The following is a 27,190-nucleotide window of genomic DNA, read 5'->3' as shown; positions in this document are numbered from 1 at the left end:
TCCCACTACCAGGGTCCCACTACCAGGCCTCTACCAGGATCCCTCTACCAGGGTCCCTCTACCGGGGTCCCTCTACCGGGGTCCTTCTACTGGGGTCCCTCTACCAGGGTCCCTCTACCAGGGTCCCTCTACCAGGGTCCCCCTACCAGGGTCCCACTACCAGGGTCCCTCTACCAGGGTCCCTCTACCGGGGTCCCTCTACCAGGGTCCCTCTACCAGGGTCCCACTACCAGGGTCCCTCTACCAGGGTCCCTCTACCAGGGTCCCTCTACCAGGGTCCCTCTACCGGGGTCCCTCTACCAGGGTCCCTCTACCAGGGTCCCTCTACCAGGGTCCCACTACCAAGGTCCCTCTACCAGGGTCCCTCTACCAGGGACCCTCTACCAGGGTCCCTCTACCAGGGTCCCTCTACCGGGGTCCCTCTACCGGGGTCCCTCTACCAGGGTCCTACTACCAGGGTCCCTCTACCAGGGTCCCTCTACCAGGGTCCCTCTACCATGGTCCCTCTACCAGGGTCCCTCTACCGGGGTCCCTCTACCGGGGTCCCACTACCAGGGTCCCTCTACCGGAGTCCCTCTACCAGGGTCCCTCTACCAGGGACCCTCTACCAGGGTCCCTCTACCAGGGTCCCTCTACCGGGGTCCCTCTACCGGGGTCCCTCTACCAGGGTCCCACTACCAGGGTCCCTCTACCAGGGTCCCTCTACCAGGGTCCCTCTACCATGGTCCCTCTACCAGGGTCCCTCTACCGGGGTCCCTCTACCGGGGTCCCACTACCAGGGTCCCTCTACCGGAGTCCCTCTACCAGGGTCCTACTACCAGGGTCCCACTACCAGGGTCCCACTACCAGGGTCCCACTACCAGGCCTCTACCAGGGTCCCCCTACCAGGGTCCCACTACCAGGGTCCCTCTACCAGGGTCCCTCTACCAGGGTCCCACTACTAGGGTCCCTCTACCAGGGTCCCTCTACCAGGGTCCCAGGGTCCATCTACCGGGGTCCCTCTACCAGGGTCCCCGCTAGTCTGAGGCGCTAGTCTGAGGCGCTAGTCTGAGGCGCAAGTCTGAGGCGCTAGTCTGAGGCGCTAGTCTGAGGTGCTAGTCTGAGGCACCAGTCTGAGGCGCTAGTCTGAGGCACTAGTCTGAGGCACTAGTCTGAGGCGCTAGTCCGAGGCGCTAGTCTGAGGCGCCAGTCTGAGGTGCTAGTCTGAGGCACCAGTCTGAGGCGCTAGTCTGAGGCGCTAGTCTGAGGCGCTAGTCTGAGGTGCTAGTCTGAGGCGCTAGTCTGAGGTACTAGTCTGCGGCGCTAGTCTGAGGTGCTAGTCTGAGGCGGTGCCCTCGTGAGGACCGCTCCTGCGGCTGCGCTTGCTGGGAATCTCCTCCTGGCTGCAGCCCTGGAAAGGGAGGGGGTGGGGAGTTACCCACACACAGAGACCCAAAGACTCACCACACATAGAGACCCATAGACTCACCACACACCGAGACCCATAGACTCACCACACACAGAGACCCATAGACTCACCACACACAGAGACCCATAGACTCACCACACACAGAGACCCATAGACTCATCACACAGAGACCCATAAACTCACCACACACAGAGACCCATAGACTCACCACACATAGAGACCCATATACTCACCACACACAGAGACCCATAGACTCACCACACACAGAGACCCATAGACTCACCACACACAGAGACCCATAAACTCACCACACACAGAGACCCACAGACTCACCACACACAGAGACCCATAGACTCACCACACACAGAGACCCATAGACTCACCACACATAGAGACCCATAGACTCACCACACAGAGACCCATAGACTCACCACACACAGAGACCCATAGACTCACCACACACAGAGACCCATAGACTCACCACATAGAGACCCATAGACTCACCACACACAGAGACCCATAGACTCACAACACACAGAGACCCATAGACTCACCACACACAAAGACCCATAGACTCACCATACACAGAGACCCACAGACTCACCACACACAGAGACCCATAGACTCACCACACACAGAGACCCATAGACTCACCACACACAGAGACCCATAGACTCACCACACACAGAGACCCACAGACTCACTACACAGAGACCCATAGACTCACCACACACAGAGACCCATAGACTCACCACACACAGAGACCCATAGACTCACCACACACAGAGACTCATAGACTCACCACACACAGAGACCCATAGACTCACCACACACAGAGACTCATAGACTCACCACACACAGAGACCCATAGACTCACCACACAGAGACCCACAGACTCACCACACACAGAGACCCATAGACTCACCACACACAGAGACCCACAGACTCACCACACAGAGACCCATAGACTCACCACACACAGAGACCCATAGACTCACCACACACAGAGACCCATAGACTCACCACACAGAGACCCATAGACTCACCACACACAGAGACCCATAGACTCACCACACACAGAGACCCATAGACTCACCACACACAGAGACCCACAGACTCATCACACACAGAGACCCATAGACTCACCACACACAGAGACCCATAGACTCACCACACACAGAGACCCATAGACTCACCACACACAGAGACTCATAGACTCACCACACACAGAGACCCATAGACTCACCACACACAGAGACCCATAGACTCACCACACACAGAGACCCATAGACTCACCACACACAGAGACCCACAGACTCATCACACACAGAGACCCATAGACTCACCACACACAGAGACCCATAGACTCACCACACACAGAGACCCATAGACTCACCACACACAGAGACTCATAGACTCACCACACACAGAGACCCATAGACTCACCACACACAGAGACCCATAGACTCACCACACACAGAGACTCATAGACTCACCACACACAGAGACCCATAGACTCACCACACACAGAGACCCATAGACTCACCACACACAGAGACTCATAGACTCACCACACACAGAGACCCATAGACTCACCACACACAGAGACCCATAGACTCACCACACACAGAGACCCATAGACTCACCACACACAGAGACCCACAGACTCACCACACACAGAGACCCATAGACTCACCACACACAGAGACCCATAGACTCATCACACAGAGACCCATAGACTCACCACACACAGAGACCCATAGACTCACCACACATAGAGACCCATATACTCACCACACACAGAGACCCATAGACTCATCACACACAGAGACCCATATACTCACCACACACAGAGACCCATAGACTCACCACACAGAGACCCACAGACTCACCACACACAGAGACCCATAGACTCACCACACACAGAGACCCATAGACTCACCACACACAGAGACCCATAGACTCACCACACACAGAGACCCATAGACTCACCACACACAGAGACCCATAGACTCACCACACACAGAGACCCATAGACTCACCACACACAGAGACCCATAGACTCACTCACACAGAGACCCATAGACTCACCACACACAGAGACCCATAGACTCACCACACACAGAGACCCATAGACTCATCACACACAGAGACCCATAGACTCACCACACACAGAGACCCAGAGACTCACCACACACAGAGACCCATAGACTCACAACACACAGAGACCCATAGACTCACCACACACAGAGACCCATAGACTCACCACACACAGAGACCCATAGACTCACTCACACAGAGACCCATAGACTCACCACACACAAAGACCCATAGACTCACCACACACAGAGTCACAGCATTACCGTCCGACACCAATGAGGTAGGGGATCGTTTCGCTGGACAGACAAACACACGCACACTTACACACAAACACACGTACACACACACGTACACATCCACACACACACACACGTACACACAAACACACACACATACACACAAACACACATACACACAAACACATACACACACAAACACATATACACACACACACACACGTACACACACAAACACGCACACATACACACAAACACACATAAACACATATACACACACACGTACACACACAAACACGCACACATACACACAAACACACACACACGTACACACATACACACAAACACACGTACACACACGCACAAACACACGCACACACACGCACACGTACACACGTACACACACACAAACACGCACACATACACACAAACACACATACACACGCACACAAATACACATACACACAAACACACGTACACACGCACACACATACACACATACACATGTACACACACACACCACGCATCGTAACGGTGCCCTCACCAGGTCAGCCAGCAGTGGAGTGAACTTCCCACTGCTGCTGTTGCCGCTGCTGCTGTTGCTGTTGTTGTTGCTGCTGCTGCTGTTGTTGCTGGGTAGCTCCTCGGTGCCCGGCCCTCGTAGAACCTCGGTTCCACTCCTGGCCAGGGCTGACGCACGGACGGCGCCACCACCACTACCACCAGCGACCATTCCTCCTCCGCCGGCAACGAGCACGGCGCCGGCGGCGCCGTCGGCACCGAGCCGGGGCGCCGGCGACGCCGCCGACGGGCACAGCCGCGCCACCACGGCGCTCACGTTGTCGGCCTTGGTGCCGAGCCGGTGCCAGCGGGACAGCGCCTCCGCCACCAGCGCCTGCGCCAGCGTCAGGTCTACACCGCTGCTGCTGCTGCTGGCACCACCGGCACAACAACCGGCACCACCAGCAGCACAACCACCGGCACCACCACCAGCACAACCACCGGCACCACCACCGACATCACCACCACCACCACCGGCACCACCACCACCGCTGGCCTGCAGGATGAGACGTGTAAGTGCATGTAGACGTGTGTGTGTGTAGATGTGTGTGTGTGGATGTAGACGTGTGTGTGTGTATGTAGACGTGTGTGTGTATGTAGACGTGTGTGTGTGTATGTAGATGTGTGTGTGTATGTAGACGTATGTGCGTGTATGTAGACGTGTGTGTGTGTATGTATAGTGTGTGTGTGTAGACGTGTGTGTGTGTATGCAGACGTGTGTGTGTGTAGACGTGTGTATGTAGACGTGTGTGTGTATGTAGACGTGTGTGTGTGTATGTAGACGTGTGTGTGTGTAGATGTGTGTGTGTGGATGTAGACGTGTGTGTGTGTATGTAGACGTGTGTGTGTGTATGTAGACGTGTGTGTGTGTATGTAGATGTGTGTGTGTATGTAGACGTGTGTGCGTGTATGTAGACGTGTGTGTGTGTATGTATAGTGTGTGTGTGTAGACGTGTGTGTGTATGTAGACGTGTGTGTGTGTATGTAGACGTGTGTAAGTGTATAGTGTGTGTGTATGTAGACGTGTGTGTGTGTATGTAGACGTGTGTGTATGTAGGCGTGTGTGTGTGTAGACGTGTGTGTGTGTATGTAGACGTGTGTGTGTATGTAGACGTGTGTGTGTGCATGTAGACGTGTGTGTGTATGTAGACGTGTGTGTGTATGTAGACGTGTGTGTGTGTATGTAGACGTGTGTGTATATGTGTGTGTATGTAGACGTGTGTGTGTGTGTGTATGTAGACGTGTGTGTGTGTATGTAGACGTGTGTGCGTGTATTTAGACGTGTGTGAGTGTATGTAGACGTGTGTGTGTGTATGTAGATGTGTGTGTGTATGTAGACGTGTGTGCGTGTATGTAGACGTGTGTGTGTGTATGTATAGTGTGTGTGTGTAGACGTGTGTGTGTATGTAGACGTGTGTGTGTGTAGACATGTGTATGTAGACGTGTGTGTGTATGTAGACGTGTGTGTGTATGTAGACGTGTGTGTATGTAGACGTGTGTGCGTATGTAGACGCGTGTGTGTGTATGTAGACGTGTGTGTGTGTAGACGTGTGTATGTAGACGTGTGTGTGTATGTAGACGTGTGTGTGTGTGTGTATATATAGTGTGTGTGTGTATGTAGACGTGTGTGTGTGTGTAAACGTGTGTGTGTGTATGTAGACGTGTGTAAGTGTATAGTGTGTGTGTATGTAGACGTGTGTGTGTGTGTATGTAGACGTGTGTGTGTGTATGTAGGCGTGTGTGTGTATGTAGGCGTGTGTGTGTGTGTAGACGTGTGTGTGTGTGTAGACGTGTGTGTGTGTGCATGTAGACGTGTGTGTATGTAGACGTGTGTGTGTATGTAGACGTGTGTGTGTGTATGTAGACGTGTGTGTGTGTATGTAGACGTGTGTGTGTGTATGTAGATGTGTGTGTGTGTATGTAGACGTGTGTGTGTGTATGTAGACGTTTGTGTGTATGTAGACGTGTGTGTGTGTATGTAGACGTGTGTGTGTGTATGTAGACGTGTGTGTGTGTATGTAGATGTGTGTGTGTATGTAGACGTGTGTGTATATGTAGACGTGTGTGCGTGTATGTAGACGTGTGTGTGTGTGTGTATGTATAGTGTGTGTGTGTAGACGTGTGTGTGTGTGTGTAGACGTGTGTGTGTATGTAGACGTGTGTGTGTGTAGACGTGTGTATGTAGACGTGTGTGTGTATGTAGACGTGTGTGTGTGTATGTAGACGTGTGTGTATGTAGACGTGTGTGTGTGTGTAAACGTGTGTGTGTATGTAGACGTGTGTAAGTGTATAGTGTGTGTGTATGTAGACGTGTGTGTATGTAGGCGTGTGTGTGTATGTAGACGTGTGTGTGTGTATGTAGACGTGTGTGTATGTAGACGTGTGTGTGTGTGCATGTAGACGTATGTGTGTATGTAGACGTGTGTGTGTATGTAGACGTGTGTGTGTGTATGTATACGTGTGTGTATATGTGTGTGTGTGTATGTAGACGTGTGTGTGTGTGTATGTAGACGTGTGTGTGTGTGTATATGTGTGTGCGTGTATGTAGACGTGTGTGAGTGTATGTAGACGTGTGTGTGTATGTATGTAGACGTGTGTGTGTGTATGTAGACGTTTGTGTCTATGTAGACGTGTGTGTGTGTATGTAGACGTGCCCGTGCTCGCTGCTGCTGCTGTGCGTCCGCACGATGACAGAGCGCCACGGCCTCTGTGGGCGTGAGGACATCCCAGACTCCGTCGGTGGCCAGCACCAGGTAGCGGTGGTGCCCTGGGTCCAGCCTGTAGGCGCTGACGTCCGGCTCGGGGGAGACCACAAACTGGGCGCTCGCAAAGTCGTAGCTCCAGAGGTCCCCTGTGGGATATCGCCAACACACACACACGTACACACACACACACGTACACACACACGTACACACACATACGTACACACACACACGTACCACACACACACACGTACACACACACGTACACACACCCACACGTACACACACACGTACACACGTACACACACACACTCACACACGTACACACTCACACACGTACACACTCACACACACGTACACACACACACACACGTACACACACGCACACGTGCACACGTACACACACACACGTACACACACACACGTACACACTCACACACGTACACACACACACGTACACACACACACACGTACACACACACACGTACACACACGTACACACACACGTACACACACACATACACACACACACGTACACACACGTACACACACACTTACACACGTACACACACACGTACACACACGTACACACACACGTACACACGTACGCACACACATGGACACGTACACACACGGACACACGTACACACACACGTACACACGTACACACACACGCACACACGTACACACACACACACGTACACACACGTACACACACACGTACACACACGTACACACACACGTACACACAAACACGTACACACACGTACACACACTCGTAAACACACACGTAAACACACCTATGCGTACACACACATATACATGAACACACGTTTCACAACAACCGCCATTCGCCATTAGGTGGCGATGACATAACCAGGGCGCCTGTGCCAGGCTACGTGCACTTTTAACGCCAGATGAAGTGTCGAATGCCCGCTGGCAGGAGGTCGCCAGGAGGTGCCACGGGTGTGTATAGGTGTGTGTGTGTGTAGGTGTGTGTGTAGGTGTGTGTAGGTGTGTGTGTAGGTGTGTGTGTGTAAGTGTGTGTGTGTAGGTGTGTGTGTGTAGGTGTGTGTGTAGGTGTGTGTAGGTGTGTGTGTAGGGGTGTGTGTAGGTGTGTGTAGGTGTGTGTATAGGTGTGTGTGTAGGTGTGTGTAGGTGTGTGTGTAGGTGTGTGTGCCGGACGGGCAACTCTGTCGTGGACAGTGCTGTGGGGGGAGGTCCAATTTTGATTGGCTCCTCTACATACACACACAGGGGCTAAACGGGGGCTCTGGATGGATGCGAGGGGCTGGTAACCCCTCCACCTTCAATTAATTACCACTAAACCACGAATTAAGAATATATAACTAATAAGCTTGTGCCGGAGGCCCCGGGAGGCCAGGCGTCTATGACGTCTCCTGGCCAAACCCCAATTGGCGGAGCCAGGAGATTGAATATCTACCCTCGGGGCTCCTCCAGAAACAACGAAAAACCACTACGGGTGGCCACGTGGAATGTTCGAACACTCACTGCGGAGGAGAGGCTGCCACTCCTCTGTCGGGAGCTGGACCGGTACCGCCTGGATCTATGTGGCATTCAGGAGGTCCGGTGGACCGGCTCTGGCTCCTGCCACTATGAGGGGTGGACAGTCCTCTACTCGGGGCAGCAGACTGCCAAACAACAGGGTGTGGCTCTTCTTTTGAACAAAAGAATAAAGGGGCGTGGGAACATGGCGGTGAGGTGTGGGAAGCTGTAAGTCCCAGGCTACTTTGGGCTCGCCTTCCCATCAACTGGAGGCGAGGAATGGTGGTCGTGGTTACTTATGCCCCCACCGAAGATGAACATCCGTGGAGGGATGCAGGCAAAGCCGATGAGTCAGATGACTTCTATGACCTCCTGTCACAGGTGCTGGCTAAAGTGGCCCCTCGGGATAGAGTCATCATGTTGGGTGACTTCAATGCCCGAGTTGGTCATGATACTGGCACCTGGTCTGGAGTGATTGGAGGGCATGGGCCAGATCAGCTCAATAACAACGGTAGAAGGCTGCTAGATTTTTGTGCAGCCCATGGGCTAGTAATTACCAACACGCTGTTCCGGCATCGGCGCATCCACACAACATCATGGATGCATGCCGAGTCCAAGCAAGAACATCTGCTGGACTAGATAGTGACGGACCAGCGGATGCGAGCCCATGTCCTTGACACCAGGACCTACCGTGGAGCTGATCTGCCTTCTGACCATCCGACTAGTCATCTGTAAGATGTGCCTGCTATTCTTCAACTCCGGTGGTGGGTGTACACCCAGGACCCCATTCCAACCTAAAGTGGCCTGGTCTCAGTTATCTGATGAAAGTTGCAAGCGAGAATTTCATCATCGCTTGCGGCTGGGATTGGCATCGTCCCCGACTCCTCCTGATGTCGAGGGTAAATGGGCGAGGTTTAGGACTGTGACTCATGCAGCTGCAATGGCTGCTTTGGGTACGCGGTCCAGACCTCCCCAGAGACCCTGGCTGACAGAGGAGGTGTTCAGGATGGTTGAGAAAAAACGACAGGCCCACTGTCATCAGTTACAGAATCCCATGTCAGAGAATGAGGAGGCTTACCGCAGCCTTCGCTCGGAGGTTCGGAGAGCCATGAGGTGCTGCAAGGATGGGTGGTGGTCGCGGGTTGCTGAGGAGATGGAGTCTGCCTCAGTGGCCCGTGATCACAAATCTCTATTTAACTCCATCAAAAAAGTAATCTGCAGCGCCACACCTATTACCATCATTAGGAAAAAAAACGGTGACCCAATCTTCGACCCCCAGGAACAGGTTTGCAGATTTGCTGAGCATTTCTGTGAGGTCCTGGGGGAGGGAAAATCCCTCAATCGGGAAAACATCGTGGCACAAAGTGAGGATGACCCTGCTGAGGCTACGGTGCCTCAAATATTGGAAGAAGTCACCCCCTGTGAGTGGCTGGCTAAGGTGCCATCTGTTGAGGAAGTACTGAAGGCGATCTGGAGTCTGAGACCAGGAAAGGCAGCGGGCAGAGATGATCTCCCAAGCGAAATGCTGAGGGAGGGCGGCGTTTGTGCACAGACTGCCCTATATGACATCATAACAACAGTCTGGACCACTGGACGGGGTCCGCAGGATTGGAAGGATGCCCTGGTGGTCCCCCTTTTTAAGAAGTGGGACCGCACAGACTGTAACAACTACAGTGTGCCGGGAAAGGTCCTGGCAAGGATTATTCAACATCGCCTTGCCAGGCACGCTGAGGAGAGGCTTGCGGAGCCCCAATGCGGTTTCAGGAAAGGGCGGTCCTGCAAAGATGCCATATTTTCTGTCCGTCTGCTACAGCAGAGGTGTAGGGAATTCCAAAAAGACCTACATATCTGCTTTCTTGACCTGGTCAAGGCCTATGATACCATCAGTAGACCTGGGCTCTGGGTTGTTCTTCATGCTTTTGGAGTACCTGACCCTCTGCTCACGATCATTAAGGACCTTCATGATGGTGAGCGGGCCCGGGTAAAACTACGTGGCCGGGAGTCAGAGCCATTCCCTGTACACCTTGGGGTGCGACAGGGATGTCCTCTGGCTCCCACATTATTTAACATCTATTTTGACCATGTAGTTCGTGAAGCCTTCAATAGCTGTACCGGGGGAATCTCCATATGGTACATATATAATGGTAGGCTGATCGATGCCCGGGTGCGGTCAAGGGATGGCTCCTTATTGCTCAACCACGTCATGTATGCTGATGATTTGGTAATAGCTGCTCATTCAGAGGAGGAGTTGGAGACGCTGCTGCTGAGACTGGAGCGTGCCACTAAGAGGTGAGGCTTTACCATCAGCCCCACCAAAACTAAGCACCTGCCTGGGTATTTTGTACCAGCGGACACTCCACCCCCACAACTCCCAATCGGTGATGGGGCAGTTGTGGAGAGAGTGGAGAGTTTCCCATACCTGGGCAGTGTGCTTATGACCGGCTCCAGTTTAACAGCAGAGGTCTCACTCCGAATCAGTCGAGCGGCAATATCTTTTCATCGGTTGCGTAACGCTGTGTGGAAGCTACCTAGTCTGTCGCTCCGCACTAAGCGTCAAGTCTTCTCGGCCACAGTCATTCCCTCCCTTCTCTACGCTTGCGAAACGTGGACCCCCCTAATGGAACATCTTCGCCGGTTAGAAACATTTAGGCTGGCCTGCCTACGATCCATCCTGGGTTTAACCAGACTGGATTGTGTGAGGAGCTCACAAATCCTTGAAAGATCTGGGCAAGGCACCATCGGTGAGCTCCTCCGGCGGGCAAGGCTGCGATGGCTGGGTCATGTAGCCCGCATGCCCAGCCACCGCATGCCGAAACAGCTTTTGTTTGGCCGGATTGAGGGGGCTAAACGAGCGCGGCACGGGCTAGAGAAGAGATGGAGTGATGTGGTACAGGAGGAGGTGGAGCTGAGTGGACTTGCCGATGACTGGTACCAGCGGTGTCAAGATCGGCCTCTGTGGAGGAGGCTCGTGAAGGATGCTACTGGGCAGTTGGAGGTAGTCGCTCTCCAACAACAATGGAGGGCGGAGGAGCGACGCTCACAACAGCGAGCGGAGCGCCGGGTGGCTAAAGCACAGCAGGTTGGCACAGTAGGGGGCACAGGTGGTGCATCAGCCAGTCATCTCAGTCAGTCGACCCGTGGCACCTGGGTCTGCCCCGTGACCTCCTGCCAGCGGGCGTTCGACACTTCACGTGGCCTCAGGGTGCACATAGCCTGGCACAAGCATCGTGGTGACGTCACCGCCACTTAGTGGCGAATGGCGGTTGTTGTTGTTGTTGTGTAGGTGTGTGTATAGGTGTGTGTGTAGCTGTGTGTGTGTGTAGGTGTGTGTGTAGGTGTGTGTGTGTGTACCGAGGGAGCGTGACACGGCCAGGAAGGGGATGTCCTCCGTGGCTGAGCTTTGCTGCCCAGGGCCGCAGTGAGCCACAAGGGGCCTCCTCCAGGCCACACGGCAAGGCCCCCCTGGCTTCCTCATCACCCTGGTGGGCAGACACACAAAGACAAAGATCCCCCGTGTAGCCTTAACAGACTGTACGGGCAAGTGCTGTTAGCGAGCACACACAAAGACAAAGATCCCCCGTGTAGCCTGTAACAGACTGTAGGGGCAAGTGCTGTTAGCGAGCACACACAAAGATCCCCCGTGTAGCCTGTAACAGACTGTAGGGGCAAGTGCTGTTAGCGAGCAGCACCTACGGAGGCCGGAACGGTACACGAGGGGGTGGGTGCCCAGCACCACGCCCGGCCGCCTTTGTCTCCCTAGTGGCGATGTTTACACACCGTACCAGGTATTCATTTGAGGCTTAGTCGACCTAGGGGAGGCCCTGGACCGGTTCAGATAATCGTGACTGGTGTTGGCTGTGAGCGGGAATCGAACCCGGGTCATCAGGTTCGTAGCACAGCGCGCTAACCACTACACTACTCCTCCCCATACACCCATACACACATACACACACACATACACACACACATACACACACATATATACACACACACAACAACAACCGCCATTCGCCACTAAGTGGCGATGACGTCACCACAACGCTTGTGCCAGGCTATGTGCACCCTGAGGCCACGTGAAGTGTCGAACGCCCGCGGGCAGGAGGTCACGGGGCAGACCCAGGTGCCACGGGTCGACTGATTGAGACGACTGGCTGATGCACCACCTGTGCCCCCTACTGTGGCAACCTGCTGTGCTTTAGCCACCCGGCGTTCCGCTCGTTGTTGTGAGCGTCGCTCCTCCGCCCTCCGTTGTTGTTGGAGGGCGACTGCCTCCAACTGCCCAGAAGCGTCCTTCACAAGCCTCCTCCACAGAGGCCGATCTTGACACCGCTGGCACCAGTCATCGGCAAGTCCACTCAGCTCCACGTCCTCCTGTACCACATCACTCCATCTCTTCTCTAGCCCGTGCCGAGCTCGTTTAGCCCCCTCAATCCGGCCGAACAAAAGCTGTTTCGGCATGCGGTGGCTGGTCATGCGGGCTACATGACCCAGCCATCGCAGCCTTGCCTGCCGGAGGAGCTCACCGATGGTGCCTTGCCCAGATCTTTCAAGGATTTGTGAGCTCCTCACTACAATCCAGCCTGGTTAAACCCAGGATGGATCGTAGGCAGGCCAGCCTAAATGTTTCACACCGGCGAAGATGTTCCATTAGGGGGGTCCACGTTTCGCAAGCGTAGAGAAGGGAGGGAATGACCGTGGCCGAGAAGACCTGAAGCTTACTGTGGAGCGACAGACCAGGTAGCTTCCACACAGCGTTACACAACCGATGAAAATATATTGTCGCTGGACTGATTCGGAGTGAGACCTCTGCTGTTAAACTAGAGCCGGTCATAAGCACACTGCCCAGGTATGGGAAACTCTCCACTCTCTCCACAACTGCCCCATCACCGATTGGGAGTTGTGGGGGTGGAGTGTCCGATGGTACAAAATACCCAGGCAGGTGCCTGGGTATTATACACATACACACACACAGACACACATACACACACACATACACACACACACACACAGACACACACATACACACACAGACACACACACATACACACACATACACACACACATACACACACACACATACACAAGAACAACAACCGCCATTTGCCACTAAGTGGCGGTGACGTCACCACGACGCTTGTGCCAGGCTATGTGCACCCTGAGGCCACGTGAAGTGTCGAACGCCCGCTGGCAGGAGGTCACGGGGCAGACCCAGGTGCCACGGGTCGACTGACTGAGATGACTGGCTGATGCAGCACCTGTGCCCCCTACTGTGCCAACCTGCTGTGCTTTAGCCACCCGGCGCTCCGCTCGTTGTTGTGAGCGTCGCTCCTCTGCCCTCCGTTGTTGTTGGTGGGCGACTGCCTCCAACTGCCCAGTAGCGTCCTTCACGAGCCTCCTCCACAGAGGCCGATCTTGACACCGCTGGTACCAGTCATCGGCAAGTCCACTCAGCTCCACGTCCTCTTGTACCACATCACTCCATCTCTTCTCTAGCCCGTGCCGCGCCCGCTTAGCCCCCTCAATCTGGCCGAACAAAAGCTGTTTCGGTATGAGGTGGCTGGGCATGCGGGCTACATGACCCAGCCATCGCAGCCTTGCCCGCCGGAGGAGCTCACCGATGGGACCTTGTCCAGATCTTTCAAGGATTTGTGAGCTCCTCACACAATCCAGTCTGGTTAAACCCAGGATGGATCGTAGGCAGGCCAGCCTAAATGTTTCACACCGGCGAAGATGTTCCATTAGGGGGGTCCATGTTTCGCAAGCGTATAGAAGGGAGGGAATGACCGTGGCCGAGAAGACCTGAAGCTTAGTGCGGAGCGACAAACCAGGTAGCTTCCACACAGCGTTACGCAACCGATGAAAAGATATTGCTGCTCGACTGATTCGGAGTGAGACCTCTGCTGTTAAACTGGAGCCAGTCATAAGCACACTGCCCAGGTATGGGAAACTCTCCACACTCTCCACAACTGCCCCATCCCTGATAGGGAGTTGTGGGGGTGGAGTGTCCGATGGTACAAAATACCCAGGCAGGTGCTTAGTTTTGGTGGGGCTGATGGTAAGGCCCCACCTCTTAGTGGCACGCTCCAGTCTCAGCAGCAGCGTCTCCAACTCCTCCTCTGAATGAGCAGCTATTACCAAATCAGCAGACATAACGTGGTTGAGCAATAGGGAGCCATCCCTTGACCGCACCCGGGCATCGATCAGCCTCCCATTATATCTGTACCATATGGAGATTCCCCCGGTACAGCTATTGAAGGCTTCACGAACTACGCGGTCAAAATAGATGTTAAATAATGTGGGAGCCAGAGGACATCCCTGTCGCACCCCAAGGTGTACAGGGAATGGCTCTGACTCCCGGCCACGTAGTTTTACCCGGGCCCGCTCACCATCATGAAGGTCCTTAATGATCGTGAGCAGAGGGTCAGGTACTCCAAAAGCACGAAGAACGACCCAGAGCCCAGGCCTACTGATGGTATCATAGGCACACACACACATACACACGAATGTCTTACCGCCCGCCCAGCCTCTCGATGCGTTCCCTCTCCACTGGATCCTCCGGCTTGTGGTCGCGCGTCAACGCCACGGCAAGTAGCGGCACCACCTCGTCCACCACCTCCTCCTCCACCTCGTCCACCTCCTCATCCACCACCTCGTCCACCTCCTCCACCACCTCGTCCACCTCCACCACCTTATCCACCTCCTTGTCCACCACCACCTCCTTGTCCACCTCCTCCTCTTCCACCTCGTCCACCACCTCCTCCTTGTCCACCTCCTGCCGGGGCGGTGGTGGTGGTGGTTGTGACAGTGGTGGCCGTGGTGGTGGCGGTGGTTGTGACAGTGGTGGTGGTGGTTGTGACAGTGGTGGTGGTGGTTGTGACAGTGGTGGTGGTGGTTGTGACAGTGGTGGCCGTGGTGGTGGCGGTGGTTGTAGTGGTGGTGGTTGTGACAGTGGTGGTGGTGGCGGTGGTGATGGTGGTTGTGACAGTGGTGGTGGTTGTGACAGTGGTGGTGGTGGTTGTGACAGAGGTGGTGGCCGTGGTGGTGGTGATGGTGGTTGTGACAGTGGTGGTGGCCGTGGTGGTGGTGGTGGTGATTGTGACAGTGGTGGTGGTTGTGACAGTGGTGGCCGTGGTGGTGGTGGTGGTGGTTGTGACAGTGGTGGTGGTTGTGACAGTGGTGGTGGCCGTGGTGGTGGTGGTTGTGACAGTGGTGGTGGTGGTGGTTGTGACAGTGGTGGCCGTGGTGGTGGTGGTGGTTGTGACAGTGGTGGTGGTGGTGGTTGTGACAGTGGTGGTGGTGGTTGTGACAGTGGTGGTGGTGGCGGTGGTGGTGGTTGTGGTGGTTGTGACAGTGGTGGTTGTGGTTGTGGTTGTAGTTGTGGTGGTTGTGACAGTGGCGGTGGTTGTGACAGTGGTGGTGGTTGTGGTTGTGGTGGTTGTGACAGTGGTGGTGGTTGTGACAGTGGTGGTGGTGGTTGTGACAGTGGTGGTTGTGGTTGTGGTGGTTGTGACAGTGGTGGTTGTGGTTGTAGTTGTGGTGGTTGTGACAGTGGCGGTGGTTGCGGTGTTGCCACGGCTTGGCCGATGGCCGCTATGAAGTCCGCCACGACTTGGCCATGCGTAGGTGGGGTTCCGTCCCAGGCTAGGTGGGCCTTCACAGAAGGGGGGCCCATGTCCGAAGGGGGGTCCGCTGAATAAATGGGGCGCAAGGAAGAAGGGGGGCCCGCTGAATAAATGGGTCGCAGTGAGGAAGGGGGGGCCAATGAATAGACGGGGTGCGTTGAAGGGGGGGGGGGTCCGTCTGTGGGGGTGCCCCCCCCCCGGGGGTGGCGCTGGGCGATGACGGCTCGCGAGTCTCCCACGTGGGCGACGTAGAGCTCGTCACCGCCCCTGATGAGGCAGCAGCAAGCCGTGGTGCCTGTCGTGCTGGGATGGCCCTGCCGTGTGCGCGACCAGCTGCCTCCTGTAGGGGGGGGGGGGGAGTTAGACAGGGGTGTGGGTGAGTGACTGTGTGGGTGGGTGGGTGAGTGAGTGATTGAGTGGGTGGGTGAGTGAGTGGGTGGGTGGGTGAGTGATTGAGTGGGTGGGTGAGTAACTGAGTGGGTGAGTGACTGAGTGGGTGGGTGATTGAGTGGGTGGGTGAGTTACTGACTGGGTGAGTGACTGTGTGAGTGGGTGGGTGGGTGGGTGATTGAGTGGGTGGGTGAGTGACTGAGTGGGTGAGTGACTGTGTGGGTGGGTGGGTGGGTGACTGAGTGGGTGGGTGGGTGAGTGACTGACTGGGTGAGTGACTGTGTGAGTGGGTGGGTGGGTGATTGAGTGGGTGGGTGAGTGACTGAGAGGGTGAGTGACTGTGTGAGTGGGTGGGTGGGTGAGTGATTGAGTGGGTGGGTGAGTGACTGAGTGGGAAGTGACTCTGTCAGTGGGTGAGTGATTGAGTGGGTGGGTGGGTGAGTGACTGTGTGAGTGGGTGGGTGAGTGATTGAGTGGGTGGGTGGGTGAGTGACTGTGTGGGTGAGTGACTGAGTGGGTGAGTGACTGTGTGGGTGGGTGGGTGAGTGATTGAGTGGGTGAGTGAGTGACTGAGTGGGTGAGTGACTGTGTGAGTGGATGGGTGAGTGATTGAGTGACTGTGTGGGTGGGTGAGTGACTGAGTGGGTGAGTGACTGTGTGAGTGGGTGGGTGGGTGAATGACTGTGTGGGTGAGTGACTGTGTGAGTGGGTGGGTGGGTGAGTGATTGAGTGGGTGGGTGAGTGTGCCAAAAAAAACCTCTGGAAGGTAAGATGGACAATTGTTGCTAGGAATTTTATGTTATTAAATTTGTTATAACAAAAATTAAATTGTAAAAGTTTTTTTTGTATTTTGAAACGTTTTACAATTTTCAATGTTATTGAACAAAAATATATCAAATATGAAAAATGTTGCGAGAATCTCTTACACATTAGCCATGGGCGAAATAAATGTATCGTGCAACATTCACTGCCATTAATGCAGTGCTACAGTGAAATGCAGCGAAGTGTTTGATGACGTTATTTCTGTCAATATTCCCTGCCATTACATTGAGACAAAATAAAATTAGACTCTGATCAATTTATTGGTAACTCTACCGCTTCTCTTTGCTCTTCGTTATTTCCTAGGTAACTTCAGACAGCATCAGCCACACTCACGTTTCTTCACTCTCCGCTATCAAGCAGCGTCCATCGGAGAAGATCAAATTCATTATGAGACCTCCTTTGCCAGTAACAATATATAGTAATAGGTTTTACCCTTTTAACTGGCAGAAAAACTGACACCTTTATTCAAAGCATCATGTTTGCAATAACCACAGCACAAGCAGTCAAAATGCAAACAAAAGAGACAACTCTGATAATAATATTGGCACTGTCCTTGAATTTGATTGGTCCACACGCGAGACGGCTTTTCTTAGAGCCTAGTCTCCACTGGTGTTGGACCAGAAGACGCCAAAAGGCGTACAACTCAAAAACAGCGTACTATCAGAGTATTGAGGGCTCGGGGTGAGCATTTACAACCTAGTAATAGTTTTTACCCTTTTTATTATCAGAGTTGTCTCTTTTGTTTGCATTTTGACTGCTTGTGTTGTGGTTATTGCAAACATGATGCCTTGAATAAAGGTGTCAGTTTTTGTGCCAGTTAAAAGGGTAAAACCTATTCCTATACTAAGATCAAATTCGTCAGTTAACAGCTTCGGGTGATTGAAAACAGCACTAAGGTGAAGTTACGGGGGGGGGGGGGTTGTTCAAATTGCGCAGCAGGCACAGAGAATGTTCCCCCTTCGTCTATTGTGGAAGATACAGAAGACTTCCCTGATCAACAAATTAAACCAATTTCAATGTTTATTTTGCCTCTATCAGCTACATTTGGCCCCAATCATACACGACAAAACGTTGCGCCTTTTGGCGTCATCATCACCTGGTCTAACACCGCAAGTGTGAGACGTCATCATCATCTGGTCTAACACCGCAAGTGTGAGACATCATCTGGTCTAACACCGCCTGTGTGAGACGTCATCATCACCTGGTCTAACACCGCAAGTGTGAGACATCATCATCATCTAGTCTAACACTGCGTGTGTGAGACGTCATCATCACCTGGTCTAACACCGCAAGTGTGAGACGTCATCATCACCTGGTCTAACACCGCAAGTGTGAGACGTCATCATCATCATCTGGTCTAACACCGCAAGTGTGAGACGTCATCATCATCTGGTCTAACACCGCAAGTGTGAGACGTCATCATCACCTGGTCTAACACCGCAAGTGTGAGACGTCATCATCACCTGGTCTAACACCGCAAGTGTGTGACGTCATAATCACCTGGTCTAACACCGCAAGTGTGAGACGTCATCGTCACCTGGTCTAACACCGCAAGTGTGAGACGTCATCATCACCTGGTCTAACACCGCAAGTGTGAGACGTCATCATCATCTGCTCTAACACCGCAAGTGTGAGACTTCATCATCACCTGGTCTAACACCGCAAGTGTGAGACGTCATCATCATCATCTGGTCTAACACCGCGTGTGAGACGTCATCATCATCTGGTCTAACACCGCAAGTGTGAGACGTCGTCATCACCTGGTCTCACACAGCGTGTGAGACGTCATCATCATCTGGTCTAACACCGCGTGTGTGAGACATCATCATCACCTGGTCTAACACCGCAAGTGTGAGACGTCATCATCACCTGGTCTAACACCGCAAGTGTGAGACGTCATCATCATATGGTCTAACACCGTGTGTGTGACGTCATCATCACCTGGTCTAACATCGCAAGTGTGAGACGTCATCATCACCTGGTCTAACACCGCAAGTGTGAGACGTCATCATCATCATCTGGTCTAACACCGCAAGCGTGAGACGTCATCATCACCTGGTCTAACACCGCCTGTGTGAGACGTCATCATCACCTGGTCTAACACTGCGTGTGTGAGACGTCATCATCACCTGGTCTAACACCGCAAGTGTGAGACATTATCATCATCTGGTCTAACACTGCGTGTGTGAGACGTCATCATCACCTGGTCTAACACCGCAAGTGTGTGACATCATCATCACCTGGTCTAAAACCGCAAGTGTGAGACGTCATCATCACCTGGTCTAACACCGCAAGTGTGAGACGTCATCATCATCTGCTTTAACACCGCAAGTGTGAGACGTCATCATCACCTGGTCTAACACCGCAAGTGTGAGACGTCATCATCACCTGGTCTAACACCGCAAGTGTGAGACGTCATCATCACCTGGTCTAACACCGCCTGTGTGAGACGTCATCATCACCTGGTCTAACACTGCGTGTGTGAGACGTCATCATCACCTGGTCTAACACCGCAAGTGTGAGACATTATCATCATCTGGTCTAACACTGCGTGTGTGAGACGTCATCATCACCTGGTCTAACACCGCAAGTGTGTGACATCATCATCACCTGGTCTAAAACCGCAAGTGTGAGACGTCATCATCACCTGGTCTAACACCGCAAGTGTGAGACGTCATCATCACCTGGTCTCACACAGCGTGTGAGACGTCATCATCATCTGGTCTAACACCGCGTGTGTGAGACATCATCATCACCTGGTCTAACACCGCAAGTGTGAGACGTCATCATCACCTGGTCTAACACCGCAAGTGTGAGACGTCATCATCATATGGTCTAACACCGTGTGTGTGACGTCATCATCACCTGGTCTAACACCGCAAGTGTGAGACGTCATCATCACCTGGTCTAACACCGCAAGTGTGAGACGTCATCATCATCATCTGGTCTAACACCGCAAGCGTGAGACGTCATCATCACCTGGTCTAACACCGCCTGTGTGAGACGTCATCATCACCTGGTCTAACACTGCGTGTGTGAGACGTCATCATCACCTGGTCTAACACCGCAAGTGTGAGACATTATCATCATCTGGTCTAACACTGCGTGTGTGAGACGTCATCATCACCTGGTCTAACACCGCAAGTGTGTGACATCATCATCACCTGGTCTAAAACCGCAAGTGTGAGACGTCATCATCACCTGGTCTAACACCGCAAGAGTGAGACGTCATCATCACCTGGTCTAACACCGCAAGTGTGAGACGTCATCATCACCTGGTCTAATGCCGCAAGTGTGTGACGTCATCATCATCATCTGGTCTAACGCCACAAGTGTGAGACGTCATCATCATCTGGTCTAACACCGCAAGTGTGAGACGTCATCATCATCATCTGGTCTAACACCGCAAGCGTGAGACGTCATCATCACCTGGTCTAACACCGCCTGTGTGAGACGTCATCATCACCTGGTCTAACACTGCGTGTGTGAGACGTCATCATCACCTGGTCTAACACCGCAAGTGTGAGACATTATCATCATCTGGTCTAACACTGCGTGTGTGAGACGTCATCATCACCTGGTCTAACACCGCAAGTGTGTGACATCATCATCACCTGGTCTAAAACCGCAAGTGTGAGACGTCATCATCACCTGGTCTAACACCGCAAGTGTGAGACGTCATCATCATCTGCTTTAACACCGCAAGTGTGAGACGTCATCATCACCTGGTCTAACACCGCAAGTGTGAGACGTCATCATCACCTGGTCTAACACCGCAAGTGTGAGACGTCATCATCACCTGGTCTAACACCGCCTGTGTGAGACGTCATCATCACCTGGTCTAACACTGCGTGTGTGAGACGTCATCATCACCTGGTCTAACACCGCAAGTGTGAGACATTATCATCATCTGGTCTAACACTGCGTGTGTGAGACGTCATCATCACCTGGTCTAACACCGCAAGTGTGTGACATCATCATCACCTGGTCTAAAACCGCAAGTGTGAGACGTCATCATCACCTGGTCTAACACCGCAAGTGTGAGACGTCATCATCACCTGGTCTCACACAGCGTGTGAGACGTCATCATCATCTGGTCTAACACCGCGTGTGTGAGACATCATCATCACCTGGTCTAACACCGCAAGTGTGAGACGTCATCATCACCTGGTCTAACACCGCAAGTGTGAGACGTCATCATCATATGGTCTAACACCGTGTGTGTGACGTCATCATCACCTGGTCTAACACCGCAAGTGTGAGACGTCATCATCACCTGGTCTAACACCGCAAGTGTGAGACGTCATCATCATCATCTGGTCTAACACCGCAAGCGTGAGACGTCATCATCACCTGGTCTAACACCGCCTGTGTGAGACGTCATCATCACCTGGTCTAACACTGCGTGTGTGAGACGTCATCATCACCTGGTCTAACACCGCAAGTGTGAGACATTATCATCATCTGGTCTAACACTGCGTGTGTGAGACGTCATCATCACCTGGTCTAACACCGCAAGTGTGTGACATCATCATCACCTGGTCTAAAACCGCAAGTGTGAGACGTCATCATCACCTGGTCTAACACCGCAAGAGTGAGACGTCATCATCACCTGGTCTAACACCGCAAGTGTGAGACGTCATCATCACCTGGTCTAATGCCGCAAGTGTGTGACGTCATCATCATCATCTGGTCTAACGCCACAAGTGTGAGACGTCATCATCATCTGGTCTAACACCGCAAGTGTGAGACGTCATCATCATCTGCTTTAACACCGCAAGTGTGAGACGTCATCATCACCTGGTCTAATGCCGCAAGTGTGTGACGTCATCATCATCATCTGGTCTAACGCCACAAGTGTGAGACGTCATCATCACCTGGTCTAACACCGCAAGTGTGAGACGTCATCATCACCTGGTCTAACACCGCCTGTGTGAGACGTCATCATCACCTGGTCTAACACTGCGTGTGTGAGACGTCATCATCACCTGGTCTAACACCGCAAGTGTGAGACATTATCATCATCTGGTCTAACACTGCGTGTGTGAGACGTCATCATCACCTGGTCTAACACCGCAAGTGTGTGACATCATCATCACCTGGTCTAAAACCGCAAGTGTGAGACGTCATCATCACCTGGTCTAACACCGCAAGTGTGAGACGTCATCATCACCTGGTCTAACGCCGCAAGTGTGTGACGTCATCATCATCATCTGGTCTAACGCCACAAGTGTGAGACGTCATCATCATCTGGTCTAACACCGCAAGTGTGAGACGTCATCATCATCTGCTTTAACACCGCAAGTGTGAGACGTCATCATCACCTGGTCTAACACCGCAAGTGTGAGACGTCATCATCACCTGGTCTAACACCGCAAGTGTGTGACATCATCATCACCTGGTCTAACACCGCAAGTGTGAGACGTCATCATCACCTGGTCTAACACCGCAAGTGTGAGACATCATCATCATCCGGTCTCACACCGCAAGTGTGAGACGTCATCATCATCTGGTCTACCACCGCGTGTGTGAGACGTCATCTTCACCTGGTCTAACACCGCAAGTGTGAGACGTCATCATCACCTGGTCTAACACCGCAAGTGTGAGACGTCATCATCATCTGGTCTAACACCGCGTGTGAGACGTCATCATCACCTGGTCTAACACCGCGTGTGAGACGTCATCATCACCTGGTCTAACACCGCAAGTGTGAGACGTCATCATCATCATCTGGTCTAACACCGCGTGTGAGACGTCATCATCATCACCTGGTCTAACACCGCGTGTGAGACGAGGCTCTAAGGGAAGCTGTCTCGGGTGTGGACTTATCAATTCCACCGCCAATGCATTATCAGAGCTGCGTGTTTTGTGTTTGCATTCCGACCGCAGGTATTGTGCTCAATGCACAAACAATGACTCCTTGTATACGAAAAAAATGGTGTCAGTTTTGTTGCCAGATGAAAGGGTTAAAAAAAAATAATTATCATATTGTGTTACAGGCAAACGAGGTTCCAATGGTGGAACAAAACGTTAATTTAGTGTAGTGTATAGTGTAGTGTATAGTGTAATGTAGTGTGTAGTGTAGTGTGTAGTATATAGTGTAGTGTAGTGTATAGTAGTGTATAGTGTAGTGTATAGTGTATAGTAGTGTATAGTGTATAGTGTAGTGTATAGTAGTGTAGTGTATAGTAGTGTAGTGTATAGTGTAGTGTATAGTAGTGTAGCGTATAGTAGTGTATAGTAGTGTATAGTGTAGTGTATAGTGTAGTGTATAGTAGTGTAGTGTATAGTAGTGTATAGTGTAGTGTATAGTGTAGTGTATAGTAGTGTATAGTAGTGTAGTGTATAGTGTAGTGTATAGTAATGTATAGTAGTGTATAGTGTAGTGTATAGTGTAGTATATAGTGTAGTGTATAGTAGTGTAGTGTATAGTGTAGTGTATAGTGTAGTGTATAGTAGTGTATAGTAGTGTAGTGTATAGTAGTGTAGTGTATAGTGTAGTGTATAGTGTAGTGTATAGTAGTGTATAGTGTAGTGTATAGTAATGTATAGTGTAGTGTATAGTGTAGTGTATAGTGTAGTGTATATAGTAGTGTATAGTAGTGTAGTGTATAGTATAGTAGTGTATAGTGTAGTATATCTAGTAGTGTATAGTGTAGTGTATAGTATAGTAGTGTATAGTGTAGTGTATAACGCAGCACGCGTGAGACCCACCCAGCTCCTCCCACATGGCACGCTGGCACGCCAGGAAGCCGTCACGGATGGCGTGGCAAACTCCCGCGGGGTCGGTGGCGCCCCACAGCCCGGGCTGGGCACGGATCGAGGGCCAGAGGCAGCGGCGGGCGAATCGAGCGGCCTGGGGGCCGCCTTGGCCGTCGAACACGGCCAGGAAGATGGCGTCCCCGTCGCCCTCGGTGGAGACCTGCGGGCACGGGGCGGCGAGGGGAACGTCACGTGACGCGAGCGGTGCATTGTGGGTCGGTCCTAGGCCTCGACCGGCGACCCGGCGGACAAAGATCCCCCGTGCAGCCTTGGCGGACCGTAGAGGCGAGTGCCGTTAGCGAGCGGCGCCAGCGATGGCCGCGAGGGCACACGAGGGGGTGGGTGGCCGGCACCACGCCCGGCCGCCTTTGTCTCCCCGGTGGCGATGTTCACGCACCGCACCGGGTACTCGTTTGAGGCCGAATCGACCTAGGGGGAGGCCCAGGACCGGTTCAGATAATCGCCACTGGGTGTTGGCCGTGAGCGGGAATCGAACTCGGGGTCGCCAGGTTCATAGTGCAGCGCGCTAACCGCTACACTATCGCTCCCCACACACACAGAGACACACACAGAGACACACACAGAGACACAGAGACACACACACACAGACACACACAGAGACACACAGAGACACACACACAGAGACACACAGACACACACACAGAGACACACACAGACACACACAGAGACACACACACAGAGACACACAGACACACACACAGACACACACACACACAGAGACACACACACAGAGACACAGAGACACACACAGACACACACAGAGACACACACAGACACACAGATACACACACAGAGACATACAGAGACACACACAGACACACACAGAGACACACAGAGACACACACACAGAGACACACACACACAGAGACACACACACAGACACACAGACACACACACACAGACACACACAGAGACACACACACAGACACACACACAGAGACACACACAGACACACACAGAGACACACACACACAGAGACTCCGCCCACCTCTGTGATGTCCTCCATGTAGCGCCGCCCCCCACGGTTGGAATCGGCGCTCACGATCAGCTTCAATGGGCTCGACATGGTGCAACCTTAACACACACACAGACAGACACATACAGACACACAGATACACACACACACATACACACACACAGACACACACACAGAGACACACACAGACACACACACACACAGACACACAAACAGACACACACACACACAGACACACACACAGATACACAAACACAGATACACACAGACACACAGACACACACACACAACAACCTGTGTCTCTGTGTGTGTGTGTCTGTGTGTGTCTTTGGTGCAACCTTACCCCACACATACACACACAATAACCTGTGTGTGTCTGTGTGTGTGTCTCTGTGTGTCTCTGTGTGTGTCTCTTGTGCAACCTCACCCCACACACACAACCTGTGTGTGTGTGTCTCTGTGTGTGTCTGTGTGTGTGTCTCTTGTGCAACCTCACCCCACACACACACACAACCTGTGTGTCTGTGTGTCTGTGTGTGTCTGTGTGTGTGTCTCTTGTGCAACCTCACCCCACACACACAGACACACAACCTGTGTGTTTGTGTATGTCTGTGTGTGTAGTCGTGCTCTCAGTGCGGGCTACTCACAACACTGATGACAAATGTCGCCGTGACTACCACGTTTTTGCCGTCGTAAAATGACAGATTAATAATAAACAAAAATTAGGTTAATAATGAAAAATGACAGATTAATAATACACACAAATTAGGTTAATAATGAAAAATGACATATTAATGACAGGCTCATAATCAACAATGACAGATTAATAATGAAAACCACAGACTAATCATGGAAAATGACAGATTCATAATAAACAGAAAAGCCTTAAAGCCCTAAGCGTGTTGTGGTGGCAGCAGCAGCAGCAGCAGTGACGAGGCACACCACGTGACGTTGCTGGGGCAAGCCAGGGCAAGCCAGGGCAACACACGCCTCACACCACACACACAGCCTCACACTACACACACAGCCTCACAGTACACACCGACCCCCCTGGTTCCATCTGTGGGGGGCTAGTGCCCCCCTCCACACTCCCCATTAGGTGGGGGGGACTGATCTCCCCCTCCCCACTCCCCATTAGGTGGGGGGGGACTGATCTTCCCCTCCCCCCTCCCCCGCGAGCGGGTGGGGTGTGACGTCAGCACCCCTCCACCCCCCCCACTCGCCGCTGGCGGCTGCTCAGAGTTAATTATTTATTTATACTAAGCCGTTGTGTCAACAGCCAACGGGGGCTGGACGGCCCTCCCCCACCCACGTGACCCCCCCACCCACGCGCGCGACCACCCACGCGCGTGGGTGCGGGCAGCCGTAGTAGGGTAGTTTAATATGCACGCGCTGGGTAAGCAATTAATTAATTAATCTCTGCGCGCGCTCGGTAAGCAATTAATTAATTAATCTCTGCACGCGCTCGGTAAGCACTTAATTAATTAATCTCTGCGCGCTCGCTTGCGGTGAAAGTCAAACGTCCCTCTGTTTAATTATTTATTTACGGGTGCCTATGCTGATTAAAGCCACCCACACACACGCACAGCGTGGTACGCCAATCGCTGTCCCACCGCTCTTCACAAAGATCCCCCATATAGCCTTAACAGACTGTAGGGGCAAGTGCTGTTAGCGAGCAGCACCTATGAAGGCCGTAACCGCTCTTCACACACACACGCACGCACACACGCGTCACAAAGTCAGTCTGCGCTAAAATTTATTTCCCGTGTATGTCTCCCTCCAGCCAGCAGCAGCCCTTCCTCCTCTCTCACCTACCCGTCTCAGAGTGCGTCCACTGCCTGAGCCCGAGCCGACCGAACTGACCTCCTTTGTCCGTGTCTGCCGCTCACCTCTGCGGCCGCTGCCGCCGCTGCCCGACGGGGCCGAGGGAGATGTTTCTCTCTCTCTCTCTCGCCTTGGGGGACTTTGTGTCGTCGATCGCTCTCAGCTCCACCCTGCAGGCGTCCCGAGCGCGGACCCTGAGGACGGCTAGCTCCTCTCTCTCTCCGCTGCCGCCGCTCCAGAAGGACTCTGCCACAAATTCT

General features: G+C 52.9%; 1 protein-coding gene across 2 annotated transcripts; it reads right to left on the bottom strand.

The window, feature by feature from the left end:
* Nucleotides 1-321: 321 nt before the first annotated feature.
* Nucleotides 322-27,190, bottom strand: LOC142912318 (uncharacterized). Of its 2 annotated transcripts, none has more exons than XM_076060486.1 (8): nucleotides 26,996-27,190; nucleotides 25,119-25,204; nucleotides 24,062-24,269; nucleotides 15,026-16,475; nucleotides 11,865-11,992; nucleotides 6,960-7,156; nucleotides 4,289-4,801; nucleotides 322-1,390 (listed from the first exon to the last, which is right to left on the bottom strand). In XM_076060486.1, exons 2-8 carry the CDS (start codon nucleotides 25,194-25,196, stop codon nucleotides 1,316-1,318), a joined length of 2,649 nt encoding a protein of 882 aa, XP_075916601.1. In that variant the 5' UTR covers nucleotides 25,197-25,204; nucleotides 26,996-27,190; the 3' UTR covers nucleotides 322-1,315. The 2 variants fall into 2 exon arrangements, with proteins under 2 accessions (XP_075916601.1, XP_075916602.1); XM_076060487.1 differs by lacking the exon at nucleotides 26,996-27,190 and adding an exon at nucleotides 25,754-26,115.

Source organism: Petromyzon marinus, unplaced genomic scaffold (assembly GCF_048934315.1).
Source record: "Petromyzon marinus isolate PM22_M1 ecotype Great Lakes invasive population unplaced genomic scaffold, UKy_Petmar_22M1.pri1.0 PM_G_Scaffold_2, whole genome shotgun sequence".
NCBI lineage: Eukaryota > Metazoa > Chordata > Hyperoartia > Petromyzontiformes > Petromyzontidae > Petromyzon > Petromyzon marinus.
Note: the sequence above shows the minus strand (reverse complement) of the source record. Positions and strands in the feature narration are given on the sequence as shown.

Excerpts from the sequence above, each read along its gene's own strand:
- LOC142912318 (XM_076060486.1), bottom strand. The coding sequence starts at position 25,196 with ATGTCGAGCCCATTGAAGCTGATCGTGAGCGCCGATTCCAACCGTGGG. Across the intron at positions 24,270-25,118 it reads ACATGGAGGACATCACAGAG|GTCTCCACCGAGGGCGACGG; the intron begins GTGGGCGGAGTC and ends CCGTGCCCGCAG. Across the intron at positions 11,993-15,025 it reads ATCGAGAGGCTGGGCGGGCG|GGTGATGAGGAAGCCAGGGG; the intron begins GTAAGACATTCG and ends TCTGCCCACCAG.